Source organism: Fundulus heteroclitus, chromosome 8, assembly GCF_011125445.2.
Source record: "Fundulus heteroclitus isolate FHET01 chromosome 8, MU-UCD_Fhet_4.1, whole genome shotgun sequence".
Lineage (NCBI taxonomy): Eukaryota > Metazoa > Chordata > Actinopteri > Cyprinodontiformes > Fundulidae > Fundulus > Fundulus heteroclitus.
Genome location: NC_046368.1, coordinates 20,828,446 through 20,852,215, shown reverse-complemented (window position 1 = coordinate 20,852,215; position 23,770 = coordinate 20,828,446). Strand labels below are relative to the sequence as shown.

The window sequence follows — 23,770 nt, the reverse complement described above, 5'->3', positions numbered from 1 at the left end:
GAGTTTCTTTAGCTCCGAAAGGGCAATATGCATCAAATAAATTAATGTTTAGGTATGATCTAATAGTAGATGATATTCTGGAAGATAAGGTTTTTATGAAGATTCACAAGTAAGGAAAATGTTATAACATCATATGTATTTTTTCCCCAAATTATGTTTTATGGAATGTTTGGTAGATTTGAAATAATATACCAAATCAGCAGGGATACTTATATATTAAATTGCATACTAAACGTTTAAAACCACTGTGAGATTCATTTATTAATTTGTTTATTTTGCTTTTTTATCTGTATAAATGTTTGAAAATTATGAGATCTAAGGTCATAACCTTGACCCAGCACTCCACTTCACACTTGGAAATCCAAATTCTGAATGAGTCAAGTTTTGACCTATTAGATGTCTCTTTCTTGCAGTATTATATCTTCCCCACAGATATTGCAAATACAAATCTCTCTCTCTCTCTCTCTCTCTCTCTCTCTCTCTCTCTCTCTCTCTCTCCTCCCCTTCACCTTCTCTGCTCTCCTCCCTCTCTCTTCTCTCATCTCTCTCTCTCTCTCTCGTCCTATATGCTGCCGTTGTCATGGAGACAGATATAAATCAGTTCTTGATGTTTATCATAAAAAAGAGAGAAAAGCCAGTGTACATATTTTTATCTGCAACCATAGCGACACTTGACATTGTCCGCGCTATTTGTTAAAAAGCAAGTCACCATAGCGACACTAACCATCCAGACTGTGTCATGGATCATGTGTCCGGGCTGCTCTCTCACCATGTGGGGAAATTTAGGAATCCGTGGTAAAACGGTTTTGTTGGGTCACTTTGAAACATATATATAACGGGCAGTCTGCTGCTCAGTGATATGTGGAATTAGTCTTATTTGAGGTAAATGTTGTTATAGTTTAGAATTGTGAGTGAGCAACATCAGGGCTGGATGGGTTTCTGCTAGATGCATCTCAATAAATTGGAATATCATTGAAAAGTTAACCTAGTTATGTTGTTCAAATCAAAAAGGGCCTCTTGTGTATCACAACGATTTCTTCCTTAAAGAGTGATATATTTCAATATTTATTTCTGTTCATTCTGATGATGTTGGCCAACAGATAATCAAAAATGTTCAGTTCATGTAATGAACGGGGCAGAAGACTCAGTATGCAGCCAGACGAGCAGAGGATTCAGGATAAAAGGGAATTTATTAACGGAAGGTAAACAGGCAAAACTAAAAGAGGGCGTAAAGCCAAAACTGGAACGACAGCGTCCAAAAACAGCCCAAAGATGATAACCAGCAAACTAAAAGACTTAACAGGGGAACAGGCTAACAACAACATCAGGGAAAGATCCGGTCAGGCAACAAACAGGCAGTCATTACAAAAAGGGGTAAGCCTAGAACGAAAAGTCCAAGAACGGGTCCAAATCCGATGACACAGGAAGGCAGTCCGAAACAGGTGGGGCTAGGCAAAAACAAACAGGTAACTGGATCAGGCAGGTACCGCCCAGACGGGCAGGCAAACAGAACTGACAGGTTAACAGGATAATCAGAAGACAGGGTGGCTCAGATCTCCGGAGGCAAACAGGGTCAGAATCAACAGGCAAAAACAGAACAGATAATGCTGGATTTAGACTCACCAGTAGGCACAGAAGGATGATCTGGCACTGATGACTGGTCTGAACACAGTTTATATGGAGGTGGAAACAGGTGAAACCAATTAAAAACACAAATGTGACTAAATAAAACCAAAAAGGTAGCCCAAGAAGTCAACTCTCACCCTGTATTGCTAACCAGTGAGTACACGTGTGTTTTAAGAAAAGTTTTAAAAACCCCAAGAGTTGATGCTGATTTTGTTCTCCTTCAGCATGGGCTACAGCTGTCACATTATTTTTTAGGTTGGTCCTGAACCGGTTTCAGTACGGTGACTGTGAAGAAAAATGACAAGACTGATGCCTAGGTATCCAAAGTTTTCAAATTAAAGTAAGGTTTGCATTTCTCTTGGAAATCCCAGATTGACTTGGAGGTCCAGGGGTCTTCAGGTAAAGAAGCCAGGTTCTTTTGAGGTCTAGAATGAATTTTCTACAGTTATTATTGGTTTGTGGAGCCCTATCACCTGTTGGTGTTAGTGCCATTGGGTTTTATCAAGTCCAAAGTCCTCTCAGTCGTCTACCAAGAACCTTTAGAGCACAGCTTCCATCTATTGGCAAGCTTTATAGAGATGCTAATTTTAATTCTTCAGCAGGACTTGCCACATGACTAGACTTCCACAAGTACCAATTTTTGCTTTAATGACCAGGATGTCCAATAAACCACAGTGGAAAAAAAAGTTTTGAGCTCACTTACTGTTTAAGCACATAGGCATATAGTAATGTGGAAAAAAAAAGTTCTGACAGCTGACAACATGGAAGTCCATATTTGGACATATGGCTAGGTTATATAAATTTCGACAATACAAGAAAAATTCAAGTTGGATAAATAAGCAATGAAGACTGAAGAAAAGAACCAAGATTTGGTAAAACATAACAAATGCAATATCTGTTATTCTGCCTTATGACGTACATTTACCAAGTTCACATGTCAGACATTTGACATGATGACCATCAAACCCAAGATGCCTGTGTCTTGCTGTACAACTAAGTTCACCCAGAAACCAGACTAATTGCTAATTGTTAAAAGGAGTCTCCAAAAAAAAAAAAAACATTAGTGTGGAACCTGTGGTAGACTTTGATCCTCATTCATCAATATATAAATATAAAAATCACCCTCTCTGCATCAAAAAGTGTTTTTATATTTGACAGGCATTTATTTGAGAAATGGGCCTGGCCTGAGCCACGGCACGCACAATCCCGCGCCTTGCTCCTCCCTCAGTGCAAAGCTCCAGGCCAAACTCCTGCAGCCGCCTGTTATAAAAAACATTATTGTAGTCTGTAGCATCTGACAGACTGGTAATTTCATTGTTTATGGGATACCCAAAGTTGTTTGAAATGAATCACAATAATTAACAGTATAGCGCCACTGAAAACATTATATGACTTTTGGGTCGATGTTTCCTGAAAAAAATTAAAATAAAAGGGAACGCGTTGGCCTTTTCTTACAAAGAGCATCCATTTATAACGCCTAGCCTACAAATGTTGTACTCGTGAAATCTGGGATTTTAAAGCCTTGTCCAGCTGTTTACTGACGTTTGTCCGAGATGGCAACAAGGTAGAGGATTCTGTGAAGTAGCTGCTTGAAAGATCTTGCTCCTTTCACCACAGCAGAGACCCTCGCCTCTTGTAAATACTCACGTTTTATAGAAAATATTGGATGCTTTATTCTTAATTCATTTATTCAGAGCAATGTTCGATCAGCTTTTAGTTGGCATATTTTTTTTATGATTATTCAGTATATTGTGTGGTTATCAAAAAGCATGTACAATGTGGATCAGCGCTGTCTGCGTTTGCCTGGTATTCATTTATTTTATCTGTTTGGTTATTTTAGTCACTCTGTTTAATTAGACACGCATCGACTGTGTTAGCATAAATGAATATGTCGGTTAAATACATCCCGCTGTGTTTTGTTATAAATAAAATCTGTAGATTGAGCACCTGTCCCCAAAAATGTCTGGACACTTTTCTGCTCAATGTCACACAGTTCACAATGATTTGGGCTTTGACATAGTGTATTATGTTGCTGGAAGTGGGCCGCATAGGAATTGACACAGTCAGCAGCAAAGCTTGGGTAGGCTGTGGTGTTTAACTGATCCCCATTTGGGAGGAAGGAGTCCACAGTGTTTCAAGGAAAAACCCCACACTGCCACCATATGGCATGATCCTTATATCTGGATCCATAAACATTCATGTTGTTTATGCTAAATTCTGAATACTGTAGGTGCAAGCAAGACTCGGTGGACCAGGCAACGTTTATCCAATGTGTTTTTGCCCATTTCTGGTGATTCTGTTCTTAGATGACAGGCACAGCACCCACAGGTCTTCTGCAGCTGGAGCTAAACAGCTTCGGGGTTTGATGTGTTGTTTGAGGGCCTCATATCTTTTGTTGTAGTGAGAGTCAAACATTTTGGTGTTTTGAGAGGGCTGGGAGAAAAGCCCATAAAGGTCAACAAATTCTAAAATACACAAAGTTCCAACAAACGTGCCACCTCCAAAGCTACTTGAATCTCTTTCCTCCCCATTTTGATGCTTTAATTTATAGCCCATCAGCAGTTCATTGTCAACTCCTCTTGAAGCCTAAATGCATAATTTGCTGCCATTTGATCAGGTATGAATATTAAAAAAAATAGTTGTGAGGGGCTCTGTAATCTATGTGCATGTCACGTTTTAAATCAGATTTATGAAATATGTGAACCTTTTTGATTGAATTCTATGTTGCTGAGATGTGGCTTTTACTCATTCCAATGCGTTTGAGAGGTCAAGTTTATCTTTTAAACTTCAACCTTGACTTGACACTTTGTTTTTGTTTTTTAATGCACTGTCTCTAATCAGATTAGCAAAAAGTGAGAAAAGACACTAAAGATGGCGCTCAGACTGTGAGGAACAAAATAGCAGACATCCATCTGGGCATCTGCTCGGTGATTGGAGTGAGACCTATTTGAAGTTTGCAGACATAGTATAGGTAATTATTTTTCATAGATGCACCCCGACTTGTGCGTCACCCGTACGTCACAGCGGGCCTAATGGGCAGCCGTACGACGGCGTTGTTATGGAAAAGGCTCAGGCTTTCATCCATCGCATTGCTTCAGAGTATCCACAACAGTAGTTTGTATCTGTGTCTTTGTTGACAGGTGGGTCCTGTTGGCCCAAAGCTGGCCACTAGTTAGCCGCCCGCATAATCACGCTGCTGCTGCAGCGCCTGTTAAGTTTTGGGAACGCGTCATTTTTTTTTTAAACGACGCTTCTCTGATAAGCATTTTTCGGTGGCATCTAAGTCAGACATAAAATCACCATCGCAACCCCCCCCCCCCCCCCCCCCCCCCCCCTCCCCAAAGGGATGGCTCGGAGCTGCGCCCGTCCTCGGTGATGATCGATAGACGAATGCAGGTAGCCTTCCTCCCCTACACACGAAGCATCACCACGCATCCCTCCACTCCGCCGCGCAGCTTTCCTCCCCATCAGCGCACACGGGGGGCTCCTGCCTATTGATCTCTGAACATCTGGAGCAGCTCATATTTGTTTTCTAAGGCAGTCGGGCGCCCGCAAAAGGAGGAGTGAGACAGCAACAGCAGCGGCGGCGGCGGCGGCGACGGCGGCGGCAGAACGGAGCACTTGACACCTTTCTTCGCGGCATCGATATGCAGTAGCGTGATACCAGCTCTGCGGAGACGGAGAAGGCCAGTCCATGGCATCTTGATATTAAAACCGTGGGCTTTGCGCATTCCCAACCGACAGCGCAGTCTTGTTTTCTTTTTTTTTATCCCCCTCCCTTACTTCTTCTCCTTCTGCGGAATCGGAAGGATTAACTTGGCCAAGGTAAAGGGCGGCAAGTGAAAAATCCCAATTTTTTTCCAGTTTGACCAGATTCCGTTCTGTCGTGGGGTATATTGACTGGCCCCGCGATGGACTCCTGCACGGGGGAATACGGCATGGCTCGCTTTGGATTGTATGTGCTTTTGATGGGGCTGTGGAGATCCAGCGATGCCTATTGCCCCGAATCCTGCACTTGCAGCATCTCAAGGATTGTTTGTATTGATCCCGAACCGGGGATCGAGGATTTCCCTGTCCTTACGCTAGATGACATGGAAAACATCACCGAGATGTAAGTGTGCGCGGAAAATCATCTAGTAAACTTATTAGGGACGCAGATAGCTCCATTCCACCGTACAGGTTGTAGTGACACCAAACCATAGGGTGCATGATGTTTAATCATGACCAGCGCATAACAATAATATTAGTAATCCCTTCGGCTATGATATTATGATATGAAAAACGCGATCTAACCGGTAGGTTTGCCAGATCTCTCTCTCTCTCTCTCTCTCTCTCTCTCTCTCTATCACACACACACAGTTAATATATATATATATATATATATATATATATATATATATATATATATATATATATATATATATATATATATATATATATATATATATATATGCGTGTGTGTAGTGCATAGTGGTTGCGCGTTCATGTACGTGTGCGTAAAGGTGGCGCGAGTGCGCGTCACGCTTATTTTGGATTAGTGTGTTGTCCTCTCCAAAACAGCTCCAGAGGTAAAGAACGCTGGAGTAAAATGCTCAGGCCCAGCAGCGACGCCTCGGGGGTCTTCACGCTGCCTCTTTAAAAAAAAAAAGAAAAAAAAAAGAAAGACATTTTTGGGGGTTGGGTGGGGGTGGGGGGGGGGGTTGTAGTGAGATATCCTCAATATGTCAAAATGACCATACTGTTGACAGATTACACAGAAGATCTTATCTGTTGTGTACAGCTGGCAATAGGCTGTCTAGAGTTGTGCGCCCTTATCTGCGTCAGTGTGTAGGCCTGTGAGTGTGCCTGTTACAACGCTGCAAAAGTCCACACAGCCTACAACTGCACGGAGTGGTGGAGACTGGGTTAGTTTTTTTTTTTCTGAGGCAGACGCGCTGGAGCCATCATGGATGTCATTTAACAGGCGCCTTTTGTGGGGAAATTACTTCTTCGTTTTGTTCAGATCCGGCGAAAAAGAAGCAAAAATAAGGAGTAAAAACGACAACCAGCAGCCAACGATTTGTGAAATTTCTACACTTTCTTCCAAAAGCTATTAATTAGATTTAAAGCGGAACATAAATTGCATCACTTGATCTGTTCGGTTGCACTGTAATAAACACACCGTTCCTTAACTTTCAAATGAGATCTCATCATATACTGTAAAAAAAACTGCAGAGTTAAAAAAATAACCCAAAATGCAGAGCTGGCCAAAAGTTGCACAGGGGCAGAATTAGATACGTGGGCCCTCCTCTTGTGACCACCAACCACCTCTAATGTGCTTTCGATGTACAGTACTTGCTTTCTCAACAGCTTGTGATAAAGTAAACTTATCCGCCAACAGTTACTTCCTGAAAGGAATGGTTCAGATTTCTTTCTTAAAATTAGGTTTAGCTGAAAGATCATAAGCAGTTAATCTCTTACCTACAGTAGATAACACTCTTAGTATTTTTCTTTTATATAACCAGATCAAAAATTTCCTGTGGGCTGAAGCTAGTGTGCATGTACTACTTATGCTATCTACAGCAGTCAATGTACGAGAGGCGGGGTACACCCTGGACAGGTCGCCAGTCTATGCTGGGTCCAGCTTGGACTGTTTGGGTTATTTTAAAACAGACATGTGTCAAATATGGACCAATCCAGACGTGAGTTGATTTAACACAACAGGGTGAGGATGTGGTTTCACCCAACATACCAGGTTAGATTTTCAATCTCAAAAATAAGTTGAAGTGACTATTGTCTAATGTTAAGGCTATATGAGCTAATTTAGAAAAATAACTTGCTTAAAATGTGTATCTAGGTTGACATAAATTATCTTTTTTTTTTAGTGAGCATCTGCTTTGAGAGTTATCAGATTAAAGGAATACAAAGTCATAAACCTTATAATGTCAAATAGGACTTTCTGTTTAATGTGGGTAACACAATTATTATGCAATGTGCTTCTAAAACCGCTGGGTGAAAGTAATAATTGAGCTGAAATAAATGAGTTTTGCATTACTTTTGCATTAAAAATAGGAATGTTAGCAACATTTTGAAATGTTTTTTATCTAAAATCAAATTATCTTACGGAGCAATGAAGGCACTTTCAAACAATGAGTTGGTTTGAAATTAATACAGGTACCATGTTTTAAAAGTTTTTAATCTAGGGAATTTATATTGTTTCACTTCAATTAAATGCGTTAAAACTTTGTTAAACTAAAATCAATAAAAATGCTTGATTTCAATTTTATTTTTTAGATATTTAGATTAGGCTCTCATCAAACAATATTTGATAAATGGTCTTTTGTTGGTGGTTAAAATTAATGTCAGACAATTGTATGACAGTCCTTTTATTACTCTAGCAAGACAAAAATACATACCTTAAATATGATGTTTTGACTATTAAAAAGAGCAACACAGACATCTCTGCCTAATACAGAGAGGCTTTCTGCTTATATTATCTTTCATTATTAAATTTGAAAATTTTATTCAAAACTGCATCCAGCTTTTACCTGAAATGTGACCTCACCAAAACCAATTAAGGACGGTACACATGTCAATTCAGTTGATTTTTGGAATATAGGTAGCTAATTTGGTTAGTTTTAAATATATATAGTAATCTTCAGGTAAATTAGGCTACATTCACACAGCAGTCAACCTAAATCTGATCTTTTTGCTTATACGCGAAACATATCCGTCTTTTTCATGGCAGTGTAAACGATCCAATTCCGGTCTTTTCACCCCCCAAAAAATCTGATTTGCGCAATTTAATTCGGATACATTATTTAAAGCATTTGCCGTCTGAACGGTCATGTCAAATTTCATCCAACGTTTACGTCACTGTCCTGCCTCTCACCACACGTCCACACAGACGTCTTTACAGCAGTAGCAGTAACAGCTTCAAAAAAGACCACTAATAACTGTGTTGTTTTCTTCCTTTCTTGTTCTTGTTTTGATGTGGTCTTAATAGTGTTGACTCCCATTGCTCAACAACCTCATAATAACACAAAGAGTCCAGTATTTGCATTTTATTTTTATTTTTAACGAAGCTTAATGGAACACTTTAAGTAACAGTGACGTCCGCTATACCTTCGGTAAACAGCTCGCTGCTGTATGACGTCTACTTCTGTTATCTGCGTTATCTTGTGTTGCTTTGGAGCCTTGAACCGTTCAGACAGAAGTCTGGTGCTGGGTGCGTTTATTTAGTAGCATGAAGGACCACCAGAAAAAATAGAGTGTTATATCAGGCAAAAAAAAAAAAATAGAAATTGAGCATCAAGACCTGCAGTGTGAACATAGCTTAAAACAGTTTTTCAGTGTTTTCCTGCTTTGAACTACAACCCCTAATTGTGTAATAGTGTGTCCAGGCTGGACCCCACCTCGCGCACCAATAAGTGTTGCAGAAAGGCACCAGCCTCAACAATGACAAGGATAATGGGGCATAGACAACAGACGGACGGGCAACTTGCTTAGTAACTCAGTGGAAAAGTGTTCATACATTTTCGTTTCAAGTATTTGGTGTCAGCTGCACATCAATCTGAAATCAACAGATTTCAGATTTAACATGCTGCAGATCGTAGTTTCATTCATTCATCCATTGTCTAGACCCAGACCCCATTATCCTTACACGGTCATGGGGGGACTGTATCCTATCCCCTGCGTTCACTGGGCAAGAATAAAGGTACATCCTGGACAGGTTGGCAGCTCCCCACAGGGCAACAGACACACAGGACAAACATCCATTTCACATGCATTTATATACCCAAGGGGAATTTTAGTTTAATCAATTCACCTAACTGTAATTTTTTTGTTTTGTTTTTTTTGGACTGTGGGATGAAGAAGCAGGAGTATCCAGAGATAACCCAGGCATGCATGGGCAGAACATCAAAACTCCATTTAGGCTGGGGTTTGAACCCGCAATCTTCTTGCTGCAAGGCAACAGTGTTACCAACTGCTCCCTCGTACTGTCCTGGGTTCAAATTTGTTGAAATGAACATAAAAATATACTATATATACTTAACACAACAACAATAAGCTCCAGATAAATTATTCACATTTTGAAACAAAAAAATGCCGTTGAATAAAATACAATCCACTATATTTTTCAACATTATCTCCCTCAATACATAGTGTAATAATTGTAAAACGATAATTTTACAGAACTTGCATGATAACAAGTTTAACATCTGGTTTCCTTCGACAGATACATTGCCAATCAAAACAGATTGTTTGACATGAGTGACAGCAGTTTAAGGCACTACATAAACCTCAGAAACCTGTAAGTATTGCACTGATTTGCGCTCCGTAAGATATCAAACTTGTCCAAAGTAAATTGTAAATTGTGCATTGTACATTCTAACAGGACGGTGACAAGGACGAGATTGACATCTATATCTTCAGATGCGTTTTATAACAACACAAGACTTCAATATGTGTAAGCAGCATCTTACAGTAAAGTTTTTTTGTTCCACGTGTTCCCCCTGTTTGGCTTTTCACCGTTTCTGTCCTTTCTCTCCCCCCCCCCCCCCCCCTTTAGAAATCTCAGAGATAACAATCTCTCAATGCTGTCATGGAGAACATTTCAGAACTTCAACATCACATTTCCGTAAGTTGACACATGAACGAAAAACTGTCAGCAGCCCAACATCCTCTTTCTGCGGCGTGATCTTTTATGTGTTTGTTTCTTCGCTTCCTTTAAGGCTTCTTCTATCTGGAAACCCTCTGGATTGTGTTTGCGAGAACTTGTGGATCAAACTAAGACTCCAAGAAGACATAGACAGTCCGGAGCTGACGTGTAATGATGAAACTGGGGAGACGAGGGACTTTTCCACACTCACTCCACCAGACTGTGGTAATGTAAAGCACTGTTGGGTTTCTTAGGCTGAGTATGTTTGCTTCACCAGAGCCAGGAGGGATTGAAAGCTAGAGACAATATTCTGATATATTATGACATTTTGTATGTTACTTGCAGTGGTTCCCAAAGTAGAGCTGATCCCCAAAACTGTGACCGTGAAGGAGGGGGGTAATGTCAAAGCTGTGTGCAGTGCCTCAGGCTCCCCCGTTCCTGTGATCCAGTGGACCCTTGATATGCTCTCAACTACTTATGAGGTGAGATGGTTTACCCTCAAGCCCCTTTTAAATGTTGGAATAAGTTAAGTCCAAAGGGCCATAATCTGGGTAAGATGTGATGAAGGGCTGGTGCCTAGCTCGAACCGTCATGAAATGTAAGGTACACCCTGGACAGGTCACCAGTCCATCACACAGGTTAACAAACCATGCACTTAAGCCTAAGGGCGATTTAGAGACCGTATGGACTGTTGGAGGAAGCCCGAGTGCCAAGAGAGAACCCATGCATGCATTGGAAGAACATGGAAATTCCCTTCAAACAGACCCTTGGCCAGGATTTGCACCCAGGGTCTTCCTGATTCAAGACAACAGAGCTAGCAAGTAAGAGAACAATGCAGCCCAAATACATCCTGATCTTTTAAAATGTTTAGATTGACTAGTTACCAAAGCAGTATCATTTATGTTTTCAACTTGTCATGCAAAATATATTCAGTTTAAATGTTATATTCAGTTCTTTCAACGGAGGAGTTCACTTATCCATGTCTCTGGTGTGTTTTTCTCTGGCAAAGAAAGTGATTTAATAAGAGGTAAACAGAAAAAAATCTAAACCTCTCCCACATTTAGCTGGAAGATTGAGAGTTTTCTTGCATGTGTAGCCCACGTTAAGTCCCCTCACAGCATCTACAGAGACCAGGTTTTGGGCTTTAAATCGGTCCACGTATTTCCTTTTCTTAACCTTCAACCAGTCCATGGTGGATTCACCGGTCTGTTTTGGGTCATTGTCATCTTGCAGGATTCAATTCTGCTTCAGCTTCATTTTTTTTACAGAGCGTTTCCCATTTTCCTCAGGCCCCCCTAATGCATACTAGAATTTATAGTGGACTCTGTTGAGTTGGCTATGTCACGGAGGAGCAAAGCCCCCTGAAACTTTGACACTTACATCTCTATCCTCTGGCACAAGGATGTTTCTCTCGAAAACTATATTCTGTTCATGCCACTCATGTCTTCTGTTTTAGAACCATCTGTCAAAAGAACATTATTCCAGAAGTCATGGTCTTTGTCTATGTTTTCTCGCAAATTGTTTTGTCCAGTCTTCATCCTTTTCTTGAAGAGCAAAAACGTCCTCCTTGCACACCACCCATGAAAGTTTAACCAGCGAAGTCTATTTCTGATTCTACAGCATTCAGCTTCAAAGCAACAGTAGCAAGATTGTGCCGTAGGTCCTATCATTACATTTTAGAGATTTTCAGCACCTTGCAGTCTACAGCCAGGGTGAAGTTACTTGGACAGTCAGAGTAGGCATAGATGACAGTTGTTTTGAAAACCCTCTGCTTGTAGACGGCTTCCCTATCAGTTGACTGACTGATTTCAAATTTCTTGCAACCTCTTACTGGACTAATAAGCTGCCACAATCTTTTTTTTTTAAGCCCTCAGACAGCACCTATGATCTTCCCATGATGTTCACTCTCACTTCAGCAGTCAGGAGAACACCTGGGTAAATCTTTAAAGGTTCAAACAGAACAAACCCCCAATCAAAATGCTCCTAATGTAATACACCTGTGTGTGGTTTAAGTTGTCCTAATTCAGTCCTCGTTAGAAGATGCTTTTTCATTCCATTCCATTAGAAAACCTCAGTTCATCTCTTCGTGTTTGGTTTATTTATAATACATGATTTGTTTGCCAGTATTTTTAAAATTTCTATTACATAGCTGTCCTCCGTCAGAACAACTCACAGGTTGTTTTTGGATATTCTGATTTTTTTTTTTCAAGACAGTGTGGAGCCATACGTTCTGTTGCTAAACACTGGAGAGTATGACATAAATTGTTGCTAGTATTACCTTTTGACTGATCTAAAACTGTGGAAACAGCTAGATGTTTTTATTCTTACCATTTTTTGTCCACGATTCCCAGTGGGACAAACTCTTCCCCACCCCTCGATGGCTCTCTCCGGGTACTTTGGCTCCCTCCTACAGTCCAAAAACATAACGGTTAACTGGCCTTTATAATGATCTCTTGGTCTGAGTGTGTGTGTGCACGTTTGTTCATCCTTTGTGTCTCTGTGTTGCCCGGTTTTGGGCTGCGGACCTATCCAGCAGTCACCCTCCCTGCCCAACGGGTCATATGAGGCCTGGTGATGGCCACCAGGCTCATATATGACCCTGCAAAGATCTAGTGTATATAGACAACAGATGGACTGATGTTTTAACAAACTCCCCAGTGCCACAATTGAGTGCAATTTCTATAAAATAAATACAGTTATGTTTATATATTTCTAGGTTTAAGTTATTCAGCATTGCTAAAGACTTTTGAAAGAATAATCAGTAACTTCCTGCTTCACATCTGAAAAATAGGAAAACCAAAAGAACACGCCTTTCATATGTGTTGATCTTCATAAATGAGCAAATGGTTATAAGCAAAAGGAATACTAAACCAATCTTGCTCATGTCTATAGCCAAACCATTAATTCAAAGGTTTAAAACAATTTGAATTGAGAAAAATAAGACTGGAGGAGTTTATTTTGCCCCAATGCACAGTGAGGAGAATGTAAATGTTGCCCTGTGATGACTCTGATGCCCGGTCATCATCAGGCAACAAAGAGACATACAGGACAAACGACCATGCTCGCACCCACTCAGACCTAAAGACAATTTTAGAAAGACCAATTAACCAAACGTTCATGTTTTTGGACTTTGGAAGGAAGGTGCAGCAGTCAGAGAGACGACACATAGTGGGGGATAAACAAACTCCATGCAGAAAGACCTCAGGGTGGGATTTAACCTTGTCATACTCACACTTTCATTTCACGCCATTCTAAATCTTGCTAAGCAAAGCTCTCAGTTTTATACATTTATACATTACATTTTGAATGTATAAAAATGACTCAATTGTGCCGTCCCACCCATTGTCTCGGCGCGGGCCATGCGCTTCCAAGTTTTTGTAACTTGGCACGGACCGCGCTCCCAAGTTTCATGGAAAATAGAGGATCCAAAGGAGCCCTCGCCGAGCAAGTTCGCCTGTACTGACATCAAATGGCACAGAAGTTTTAAGCAGCACAACTTTGGTAAATGCTATGTTGTTACTGCTTATTCTGTAACTAAAAACAGTACAAACAGATTCTTGGCTGGCTTTCAGGGATGAGTTTATTGGCCAGGTTTGTGGGTACAAAGATTTTGACGTCTGTTTCCATCACTTATAGAGTAAGTGAAGTCTAAAACAACAACCCACTGTATGTCAATCAATCAGCTTTTATTTAGTAAAGCAAACTGTTTTTAAAAAAAAACAAAAAAAACTTTATTTAAAAAAGATCCCAATAGATTTAAAGACAGGCTGTATTCCCCATCTTCACATATTCACGTCTTTCTGTATGCAGCGGGCAAACATACCATCTTCAAGTACGTCTCTAACCCTACGTTTATTTCTGTTTAGTTGCCATAAACCCACCATCTTCATGACTGTTTACAATACTGCACATGGCCTTTTTGGGTGTTTGACGTCAACTGTTTCTTCTCTTGTTTACTGCATTTCCAATAATTATGTTGAGTACTGCCCCCTGTGTTTTTGGAGAGTACTGCACCTACATCCGTGTCAAGTATAAACCACTTCTATGGGCTCGCGCGGAGTCCACAGAGGCCTGCACGACGCAACCCACTGTGCGAGTAAAACTCAGCCTGTATAGGGGTGTTGTGACTGTTTGTTCCTATGATGCATCATCATCTAGTATGAGTACTGCATTATGATAAAGAATGAGGCATACGGGAAAAAAATAATTTTGTATCAAAGAACGTAGCTGGTTTAGTGACGTTCAACTGGATGTGCTAGATGGCTGCGTAACATCACTAAAGCTACGTTCACACTGCAGCCTGAAGTGACCCAATTCCGATTTTTTTGCCCATATGCGACCTGTATCTGATCTTTTTATGACAGTCTGAACAACACAGATCGGATTTTTTCAAATGCGACCCAGGCCACTTGGATATATGGTCCTAATTCTGATACGTATCTGATCTTTTCAAATGCGACCTGTGTCTGTACAGCCGGGTCGCATTTATCCGACCTGTATGTCAACAATACTCGACAAACGCCACTATTCTGCGTCCTGCTATGCAGAAGCGGGAAGAAAGACGACACCCATAGCGGACAACAAAGAGAAGAGCAGTCAATGGACGGAAAGCTCCGGTTAGAAAATAAATTAATGTCCGCAAAATGCGCGGCAGCATTATAATCCATGTTTACTTCCACAAACACTAAGGACGCTTGCTACGTGTGACGTCATCGCGTCCTCGAGTGCGCATGCGGGACACTTCGGTTGAACGCATTCAGTTCACACAGGAGATCACATACAAGTCGCATATATTTGGAAATGTGAACGGACATGCAAAAAAATCCGATTTCACAAAAAAATCGGAATTGAGCATCAAGACCTGCAGTGTGAACGTAGCCTAAGATGCATTCAATTGCGCTTGGAAATCCGATATTTATTCTGTAAATGTTGTTCTTTGTAATAATTTTAATACATTTTGCTTCACTTTTTCCACCCAAGATAATTAGCTGTAACTTATAACCCAATTTTTCAAACCGTGATAAGTTTAAATGCATCTGTACCTGTAATAATTTACAGTTGCTTTTATTTTGTTTTTAAATTACATGTCACTGTTAAATGTAAACCTAGTTACTACCCGACCCTAAGTGTTCATATAAATAATCTGCCTATTTGGCACGTCTGTACACAGGATGTATAACTGATCCAATAATCTCGCATTTTCAGATTGACCCTATGGAAACGAAGAACACCCTCACCTTGTCAGGCCTGTCTCCTGATGACAATGGCAGGGTGATCGTATGCAGCGCCGAGAACATGGTCGGCCAGACCGAAGCCACACTTCAGCTCAATGTTCTCTGTAAGGACTTCAAATGTGGCCTACATCTCTAGAAATCATATTTACATTGTTGTGTTTAGTTTAATCCAATTTCCCCTGTGATGACCGTTACCACGCTTTCTTTTAAACCATGTTTTTCTCGTCGAAGCAGACGGCTTCTCGGTTTGTTATCATTAGTGTCTCCTGGCAAATCTTATTGTCTTTTCATGTTTCCTGTGCATAACTCTTCTTCCTGTAAAGCTGCTCATGTCTTGCCACGTGCCTCTGCTTGTTTATAGCCCATCTTTACATTTTCTTCGTCCATGTTTTCTTGTCTTCAGAGTTGAAATATCGTTTAATATTAAGGCTATCCTTTCCTATGAGTCTTTCTTTCAACCTGCACTTCTGTTCTCCAAACCCGTGTTGCCTTGTTGTTAGTCCGCCCAACCATCCAGCAACTGCTGGAACCTCAGCGGAACCACCACTGGTGCATCCCATTCACCGTGACAGGAAACCCCAAACCTGAACTGCTCTGGTACCATAAGAACGAGCTGCTCCAGGAGCAGGACTACATCCGCACCATGATCCATGAGTCGACTGAGAACGAGGACCACGGCTGCCTGCAGCTGGTCAATCCCACTCATATCCACAACGGCGAATATAAACTAGTGGCAAAGAACGAGTATGGAGAGGATGAAAAGACAGTCACGGCCCAGTTCATTGAGCCACCGAACATTACTTCCACAGGTTAGTTGGCTTTGTGTTTCTAAAGTAATTTTTTTTAAGTGGGACTATAAAGTCAGCTACTTACACATTTGTTTTGTTTTTTTCTTTCCCTTTATTTACAGACGAGTATTATTGTAAGTAATATTTCAGTTTTATGACACGTTTTGACATTCAAATGTACAAAATGATAATGACATTTAGTAAGCTCGATGTTATTTACATCGATGAGCCCTAAGTTTCTTGCTAGGCTAGTGCGCATGATTGAATTTATTTTTTTGGCCACATTCAAAAAACAAAAATAAAAAACGGGGAAAAGTTGTATCCATGGTAGAGCTCCAAGACCAAAACTTCTGCAGGACAAAAATGAAACAACATCGTGACCAACCCCAAGACTTTTGTGAGAATATTCTGTGCAAAAAAGTGAAACCTTTTGGAAAATACGTTTCCCATTATACCGGTGCTAGAACATGTCTGACACAGTCAAACATAGTAGTGATAGTGTGATGGTCTGGAGCTGCTTTGCTGCTTCAGTGTCGGACTACTTGCAATAATTAATTGACTCATGAAATCTGCGCTCTACCAGAAAATCCAGCAGGAGAATGTCCAGCCATCTGTTTGTGACGTTAGGCTCAAGTACACTTGGAAAATAATCCGAATACACCAGGAAGTCCACATCTGAATAGTTTAAAGAAGACCAAAATAACAAAAGGTTTTAGAGGGCCTAGTCAAAGTCTGACATGCTCTTACAAAGACTGCTTAAAACCTTTCTGAAAACAGGAGTGACACAAAATTCTCCCACTGCGATGTAAAAGATTGATTGTTTGATGGCCGCTGTAGCCACCAAAGGTAATACAACCAATTATTAGGTTTAGAGAAAATTACTTTTTCACGTAGAGAAAGGTTGACTTGGATAACTTTTTTCCTTTAAAATAAAATCTGAAATTGAACATTGCCATTTTTATTTACTCTAGTTATACAGTATTTGTTAGATACTAAAGCTTTAAAAGGATCTGAAACATTTAAGTGTGCCAAAAGAAGACCCAGAAGATATCTGTAGAAGATATCTGTACTCTGTTTTCTCCCTGTACTGAATGCTGTTTAAAATGTCTTTTTATTATTTCCATTGCTTATTTCTCCTTTTCCTTGCATCTGCATCCTATGCCCAGACCCCGGTAAGTTATTTTTTATGGGCTCAGCATGCAGTCTCAAACAATATAACGTGGCACCCATTCATCAGAATTACAAAATATTTGCTCTCAACAACTTTGATATAACAATTTCAGTATTTATTTATCCAGATACACCAATTCCTCCTCTGGACGACAGTGTTGCAGTAAGTGATCCTAAACATCACGAGGCTTTTTGCCAACCTTTATGACTTAGAACAATATTTGCTGTTTATTAATTGCGTATTCGGTTTACAATATTTAACAAATCTTTCAATTTATGTGCATGAAGCCTTAAAATAACCTTGGGTCACCAAGTGCTCATAACGACATTGAGATGCTATCTACATGTAAGGAGACGGAGCTATTTGGCAACAAACACTTTGGATGGGTTGGGTGTTAAACAAAGAACAATATTGTGGAAAAGCTCCTCGTTCCCACTCTTAGGTAAAGTAGGAATCTTTGATGCTGGGGGCCCATTCTCATCCTGGGCTCCTGGAAACAGTAGTACACTGCATGGTATCCTAAACTCTTTAGAATACCAAGCGATTTTAAATCAGTATAGGTACTGTATAGTGTTTCTACCAATTCAATATACTGTAGCTTAATATTGACTCCTTACTGAGCCCACAATCTCTCCTGTATTCATTTGCAGGTATATGTCGTCGTGGGAATTGCCGGTGTTGCCTTGACTGGCTGCGTCCTCATGGTCATCATTTTGAAATATGGAAGAAACTCAAACTTTGGTATTAAAGGTAAAGTACATATATCTTAAGCTTATACCTAAAATTTACTTGGAAAAAATGAACATCTGTAATTTGTTCAGTCTTCAGATTGAGGTTAGTCCTTTCTTTGGTGCTTTTTGTAAAATAATAAAAAAAAAACTATATGGGTGTTTATTCTGGCAATGTTTTGATGTTTCCTGTTAGAGGTCAAGATACAACTTCAGTGTCTCACAAGTATTGATATGCTTTAAACTTTTCACATTTTGCCACATTACAACCACAGGTTTTAATGCATTTTATCGGGATTTTATGTCGCAGACCAACACAGAGTAGCTTGCAATTGTGAACTGAAAGGAAAACAATATACATGGCGTAATATTTTCTTGAACAAACTTTTACTGCAGTTAGCAAAATAGGTCTAGCTCAGTATGACTGGATGGAGAGTTCCAGTGAATGTCAGGTAGTGGCATTTATACAGAAATGAATGAAATGGGTGGATTATCAATAATAAGTGATGCTTTTACAAATCAAACTACCGCTGAATGTGTTTTTTTTAGAGGTGACAAAGTAAAGGGGGATTATTACTAATGCAAGCCACACTTTTCAGACCTTTATTTGAAAAATAGAAGATGTAAACCATGTTTTATATTATTTGTGCTTCACAATTACACATGAGCTACTTTTCTTTTGTTCCCACATAAAAGCCAGATCAAGATTGAGATTTGTAATGTGACAAAATTGGAAAAAAAAACCAAAAACATTTCACTGGTATCAATACCTTTACAAGGCACTATAAACTTGGCAGGTTACCGTAATACTAAATGTACATTTAAAATGGACTGAATATGTATCAAATGTTTCAATAAAGGTGGAATTATGCAATTTGAAAGTAACATCTATGAAACAATTGGCCATGAAAAGTATACGCTATAAGATGCTATACGCTATAAACTTAGACTTAGACAACTTTTTTTATGTACAGAGTGCGTACACAACGAAATTTCGTTATATACATCTTACAACAGTGTAATGGGATTGCAGGTGGAATAAGGCAGCATTACAATATAAAGTGCAGCAGTGATCAGAATGTAACACTACAGGAGAAAAACAGTGTGCAAAGAACAGTATACAGTTGGCTGTAAATTAGATTTTTTTTCCCCAAAATGCCTACTACAGTTGATCATTATTAAGCAATTGATAAGCAGTCAAAAATATATTGTACTACTATGAGTATTTGTTGTGCAAAGCCATATTTTTTTGGGAACTTCTGTTTTCTGGCTTCCATTACTGCCACAGTTTGCAGAAACCTAATACTTTGATGTAATGATGGACACCATCAAACCCATTCACCCTTTAACATCCCTCCACCTTGCTTACCACTCTTCTCCTCTTTCCATTTTCTCTTCTTCCTTCTTCCTAATGACCAATCTCCTCCACTTCACCTTCTTCTCTTCCCATCTCTCCTTCTCCTGTTTCCTGACCACCTCTACCCCCCCCCCCCCCCCCCCCACCCCTTCTCTGTGGGTCCCTAGGCTCCTCCTCGGTAATCAGCAACGACGATGACTCTGCCAGCCCTCTTCATCACGTCTCCAATGGCAACAACACCCCGTCGTCCTCGGAGATGGGTCCAGACGCAGTGATCATTGGGATGACAAAGATTCCTGTCATTGAGAATCCGCAGTACTTCCGTAACTCCGGCAGCATGCTGAAAGCCGACACGTGTGAGTTACCGCATTGCTTGACGAACGCCGGGTAACCTGGACCTTTTCCTGATAAATCCATGCAGGGATCATTGCTACAGGCGCCATGTTTATTATCAGATTTCTGCTGCATCACGGAAGTGACTTTTTCCACGAGCCAACCGGAAAGCTAATAGTAGATGTCCAGAAACGCAAACTTTTCATTTTGTCTACAGCTTTAAAGGGTTTTGGTCCTTTCTTGTGCAAAGGATGTCAGACTTTAAATTCCAACCTACTTTTTTAGTTTAGTTTTGTGAAGAAGAAAAAATGGACAGTGACATAAGAAACGAGAAAGAGCACTTTGCAGGGAGAGAGGAAGAAAGCCCAAAGAGCAGTCGCTAATCTTCCCTCTAAATAATATAAATGAACGCTGACAATACTAATAATAGTAATGTCTACGTTTCTAATAAGAATGCCAAAACAAGAAATCAGTAACAACACACACACAAACAACAGCAATGTCATACTACATTACTATTATTATACACTTAGTATCATGGTATGACAATCTTGAGTAAAAATACAAAAGTTTCTTGGTATTTATTAAGACAAAAAATGGTAACAAAAATGTTCAACATTATGGATTATTTTCTTATTTAAAACAGATATTTAAAAAACAGGCCTACCTGTGCTATACAACAAAACTTTCCAACTATAGTGATCATTACAGTTCTAATGTTTTTTGTACTATTTACTTATTTTTATTTTATTTTTAAAAACATATTTAATAAACATTCCCTAAAATTTTGGAGTTTACAAGTACTTATTGTGCAAAATGTAAAAGCTTTCTGCCTAAAACCAGCCTTTATTATGTTGTTAGTTACTTGGACTACATGCTTTGGTATCTAGCCTGCAGTCTGATGGTTAGCAGACCTGAAGTTGCCACATAGTAGATTTTGTAACTGCTTTATTGCAATAACAGCAATAGGTGGGGCTCATTTAGCTTCCAAACTGACTGTGTCTCGCAACTGGGAGTATTTCTCAAACAACCTGATTTCTCTTTCTGGTTTATGACGGAAAGGTAGCAAACTTGATTAAGACAGGAAGTGCTCAGCTTCATGCAGCTGGAGAAACTCAGGCCACTCCTGCACTTTAAATATTTATACACACCACAAGTAAACAGGGGTTTTTAAAAATATATTTATATTTTTTCTCTTGTGTGATTGAAATGTGATCGTACAGGTGCCTGGATATGTATTAATATGCCTTATAGTCTGTTAGACTAACAGACACAAATACAAGTTGGAACATTTTAAACAACTAGTTCCTCATAAAACACAGCTACAGTACAACAATTGAATACTTTTTCCAAGAAATTTGGCTATGGAGGTCTAAAATTGTCATAATTCAATACATACTATAAACACAAAAAATACTTAGTTTAGAAATAATCTCAATACAAATACACGGATAATTTATTGAATACATAATATGTATTAAATCTGTTATTTAAAAAACTCATACTATTAATTCACTGTCTAATAATGTTGTAATGAGTTTACACTTGTCCTTTGCAGCAAATCATGGTTTTATTCCATCTAATTAATTTCCTTTGAGTGTTAGTGGGAGGGGCAGCCACTGATTTTGGCATTATAATTGGTCTTAAAGTGTAACTCACCCCAATATAAACGCATAACCCTACCCCAAAAATGCCACCAAAGTGGCCCAAGTCCCCTTTTGAATAACTGCGCATGCGCAAGACCGTCTTACCTTGCTCTTCTGCTCTTCAGGGAGATTGCATGAAAAAAATCTCCCAAATCCACTCTGGTCATATTTCTTATTTATTGAGGCCTTCCTCTTCTTCTCATAAACTTGTACGCAGTTTGCTTCTTGTGACTCTCAGCCATGTTCAAAGTATACGGTGAGAGCAACGGAGCTACAATGAACGGCTAACACCCAAGCTGGAGCCCAGCAGGCCTGAGCCTTATCAGTTTGAGGCGCTGGCTCAAGGCGCTGACTCAGCACTGCCTGAAGGTGGCTGCTACCAAGAAAGTGGAGGACAGGATGGGTACAGTTTCTGAGTGGTAAAGATATGTTAGCATCATAGCTAACACGTGCTAACAAACTTAAGCTAACTTGTTGGTAATGAAATGTTAACCTGAAAAATTCGGTTCTGGGTTCTGGCAATGCTCACAATTTCCGCCAGGGGGCGTATGTCTGACTGAAATGCTTTTATACCCGAACCGGGCAATGATGACAAAAGCATGTGCCGTTTGAACCAATACGAAAATTCAACTGCGATGTCCTCCAACCCTAAGAGGGCAGCACTAGGATGGTTTTAAGACAAATATTTCAGAACTAAACAAGTTTGCATGAAAATATATAAAAAAATTACACAGTAACATTAAAGTTGCAACCGTAGGTGCAGTTTATGCAGTTTATCTGTAAAGAAAAAAAAAAAAAAAAGTTGGTTTTGGGGTGAGTTACACTTTAAGTTGGCTTCTATGCATGTTAACCAATAACATCCTAAGGAATTAAATTCAGTTTAGTTTATCTATGAGGCACCAGTGCGCAACGAATCTTAAGGCCCTTTGCAAGAAGCATTTATCAATTTTATATTCCGAAATATAGAATCAAATAAATTTAATAATAAGAAACAGATTTAAATGCAATCATATCCATTTTGCTTTGATTGTAGCTAAATAACAGTCCAGTCAAATATACTTAGCCCAGCTAACTGTATCTCTTTATTGACTTTACAGCAACCCCTCCTCCTGAAAAAGCATATGGATGTTTTGGATTGACTTGGTATTAATTTGTAACATCCTACAGATCGACACATTTTAACCACGTGGGAAAATCTACTGACTTGGTCAGCATCCCTTGACCTGATAGAAATGTGGCCTCTATGCGAGAAATTTAGGAGGATGCGAACCCAGAAGACGGGGGCGTTAAATAACAGTGGATATATTTGTTGCAAGCTAGACCTTCAAATGCCCTTTATTGGGGTGCATCTTACAAATAAACACTCTGTTGTATATTTAAGTTGTAAACTGTAACAATGTGGAGCATTTGTAAAAAACCTGATAAATGTTGGATTGGCCGGCGACACCAACAGAGCAACTTTAAAAGGACCGAAGTTTTATTAAAAGGCTACAAGGATTTTAATACTGATGCGAACTGAATTGTTACAAAAATGCTTCTGCAGCAACAACCAGACCAGCACGCCTGTTTAAGATGAAATATTTATTTCAAATGATCTGCTAAAGATAAAGACACCTTCGTGATCTTGTGAGTGATTTAACTTCTTCTGTATTCAAGTTGTCCAGCACATCAAAAGGCACAACATTGTGCTGAAGCGGGAGCTGGGAGAAGGAGCCTTTGGGAAGGTCTTTCTTGCCGAGTGCTACAACCTGGTGCCAGACCATGAGAAGATCCTTGTGGCCGTCAAGGTACGGATCAGGAAGCCCCTCCTTCAAAAAACAAACAAACAAACAAACAAAAATACTGGGGAGCTGTTTTGATTGGATGCCTTTCTCTGTCTGGCAGACTCTGAAGGAGGCCACCGAAAGCGGTCGAGCAGACTTCTACAGAGAGGCGGAGCTGCTCACCAACCTGCAACACGAGCACATCGTCACCTTCTATGGAGTGTGTGTGGAGAGCGAACCGCTCATCATGGTGTTTGAATACATGAAGCATGGAGACCTGAACAAGTTTCTCAGGTGGGATCCTATTGTGATGAAATCACAGACAAACCTTTAAAAAGTTTTTTTTTTTTCTTTAATTCTTTGAGCAACAATACAAGCAAGATTTACATTGAGATGTTAAGAAATTTTAGTAGCGCTCAAAAAGGGGTAGGTAGAAGTTCAAGAACTTATAAGAACCTACCCCCAATTACAATATTCATTTCA

General features: G+C 39.8%; 1 protein-coding gene across 3 annotated transcripts in view; it reads left to right on the top strand.

Annotated features, from left to right (window-relative positions):
- ntrk2b (neurotrophic tyrosine kinase, receptor, type 2b) overlaps positions 1 to 23,770 on the top strand; it is a 49,602-nt gene that overhangs the window by 18,679 nt on the left and 7,153 nt on the right. For 2 of the 3 annotated variants that reach the window (XM_036140332.1, XM_036140333.1), the window contains exons 7-15: positions 15,473 to 15,605; positions 16,002 to 16,310; positions 16,412 to 16,423; positions 17,456 to 17,461; positions 17,588 to 17,622; positions 18,111 to 18,210; positions 19,713 to 19,901; positions 23,181 to 23,311; positions 23,409 to 23,581. In XM_036140332.1, coding sequence (XP_035996225.1) covers positions 15,473 to 15,605; positions 16,002 to 16,310; positions 16,412 to 16,423; positions 17,456 to 17,461; positions 17,588 to 17,622; positions 18,111 to 18,210; positions 19,713 to 19,901; positions 23,181 to 23,311; positions 23,409 to 23,581 — 1,088 coding nt within the window. Of the gene's footprint in view, positions 1 to 4,948; positions 5,738 to 9,844; positions 9,920 to 10,003; positions 10,076 to 10,177; positions 10,247 to 10,340; positions 10,493 to 10,612; positions 10,750 to 15,472; positions 15,606 to 16,001; positions 16,311 to 16,411; positions 16,424 to 17,455; positions 17,462 to 17,587; positions 17,623 to 18,110; positions 18,211 to 19,712; positions 19,902 to 23,180; positions 23,312 to 23,408; positions 23,582 to 23,770 lie in introns of those variants that run through there. The other variant, XM_021307178.2, reaches the window with a different exon arrangement.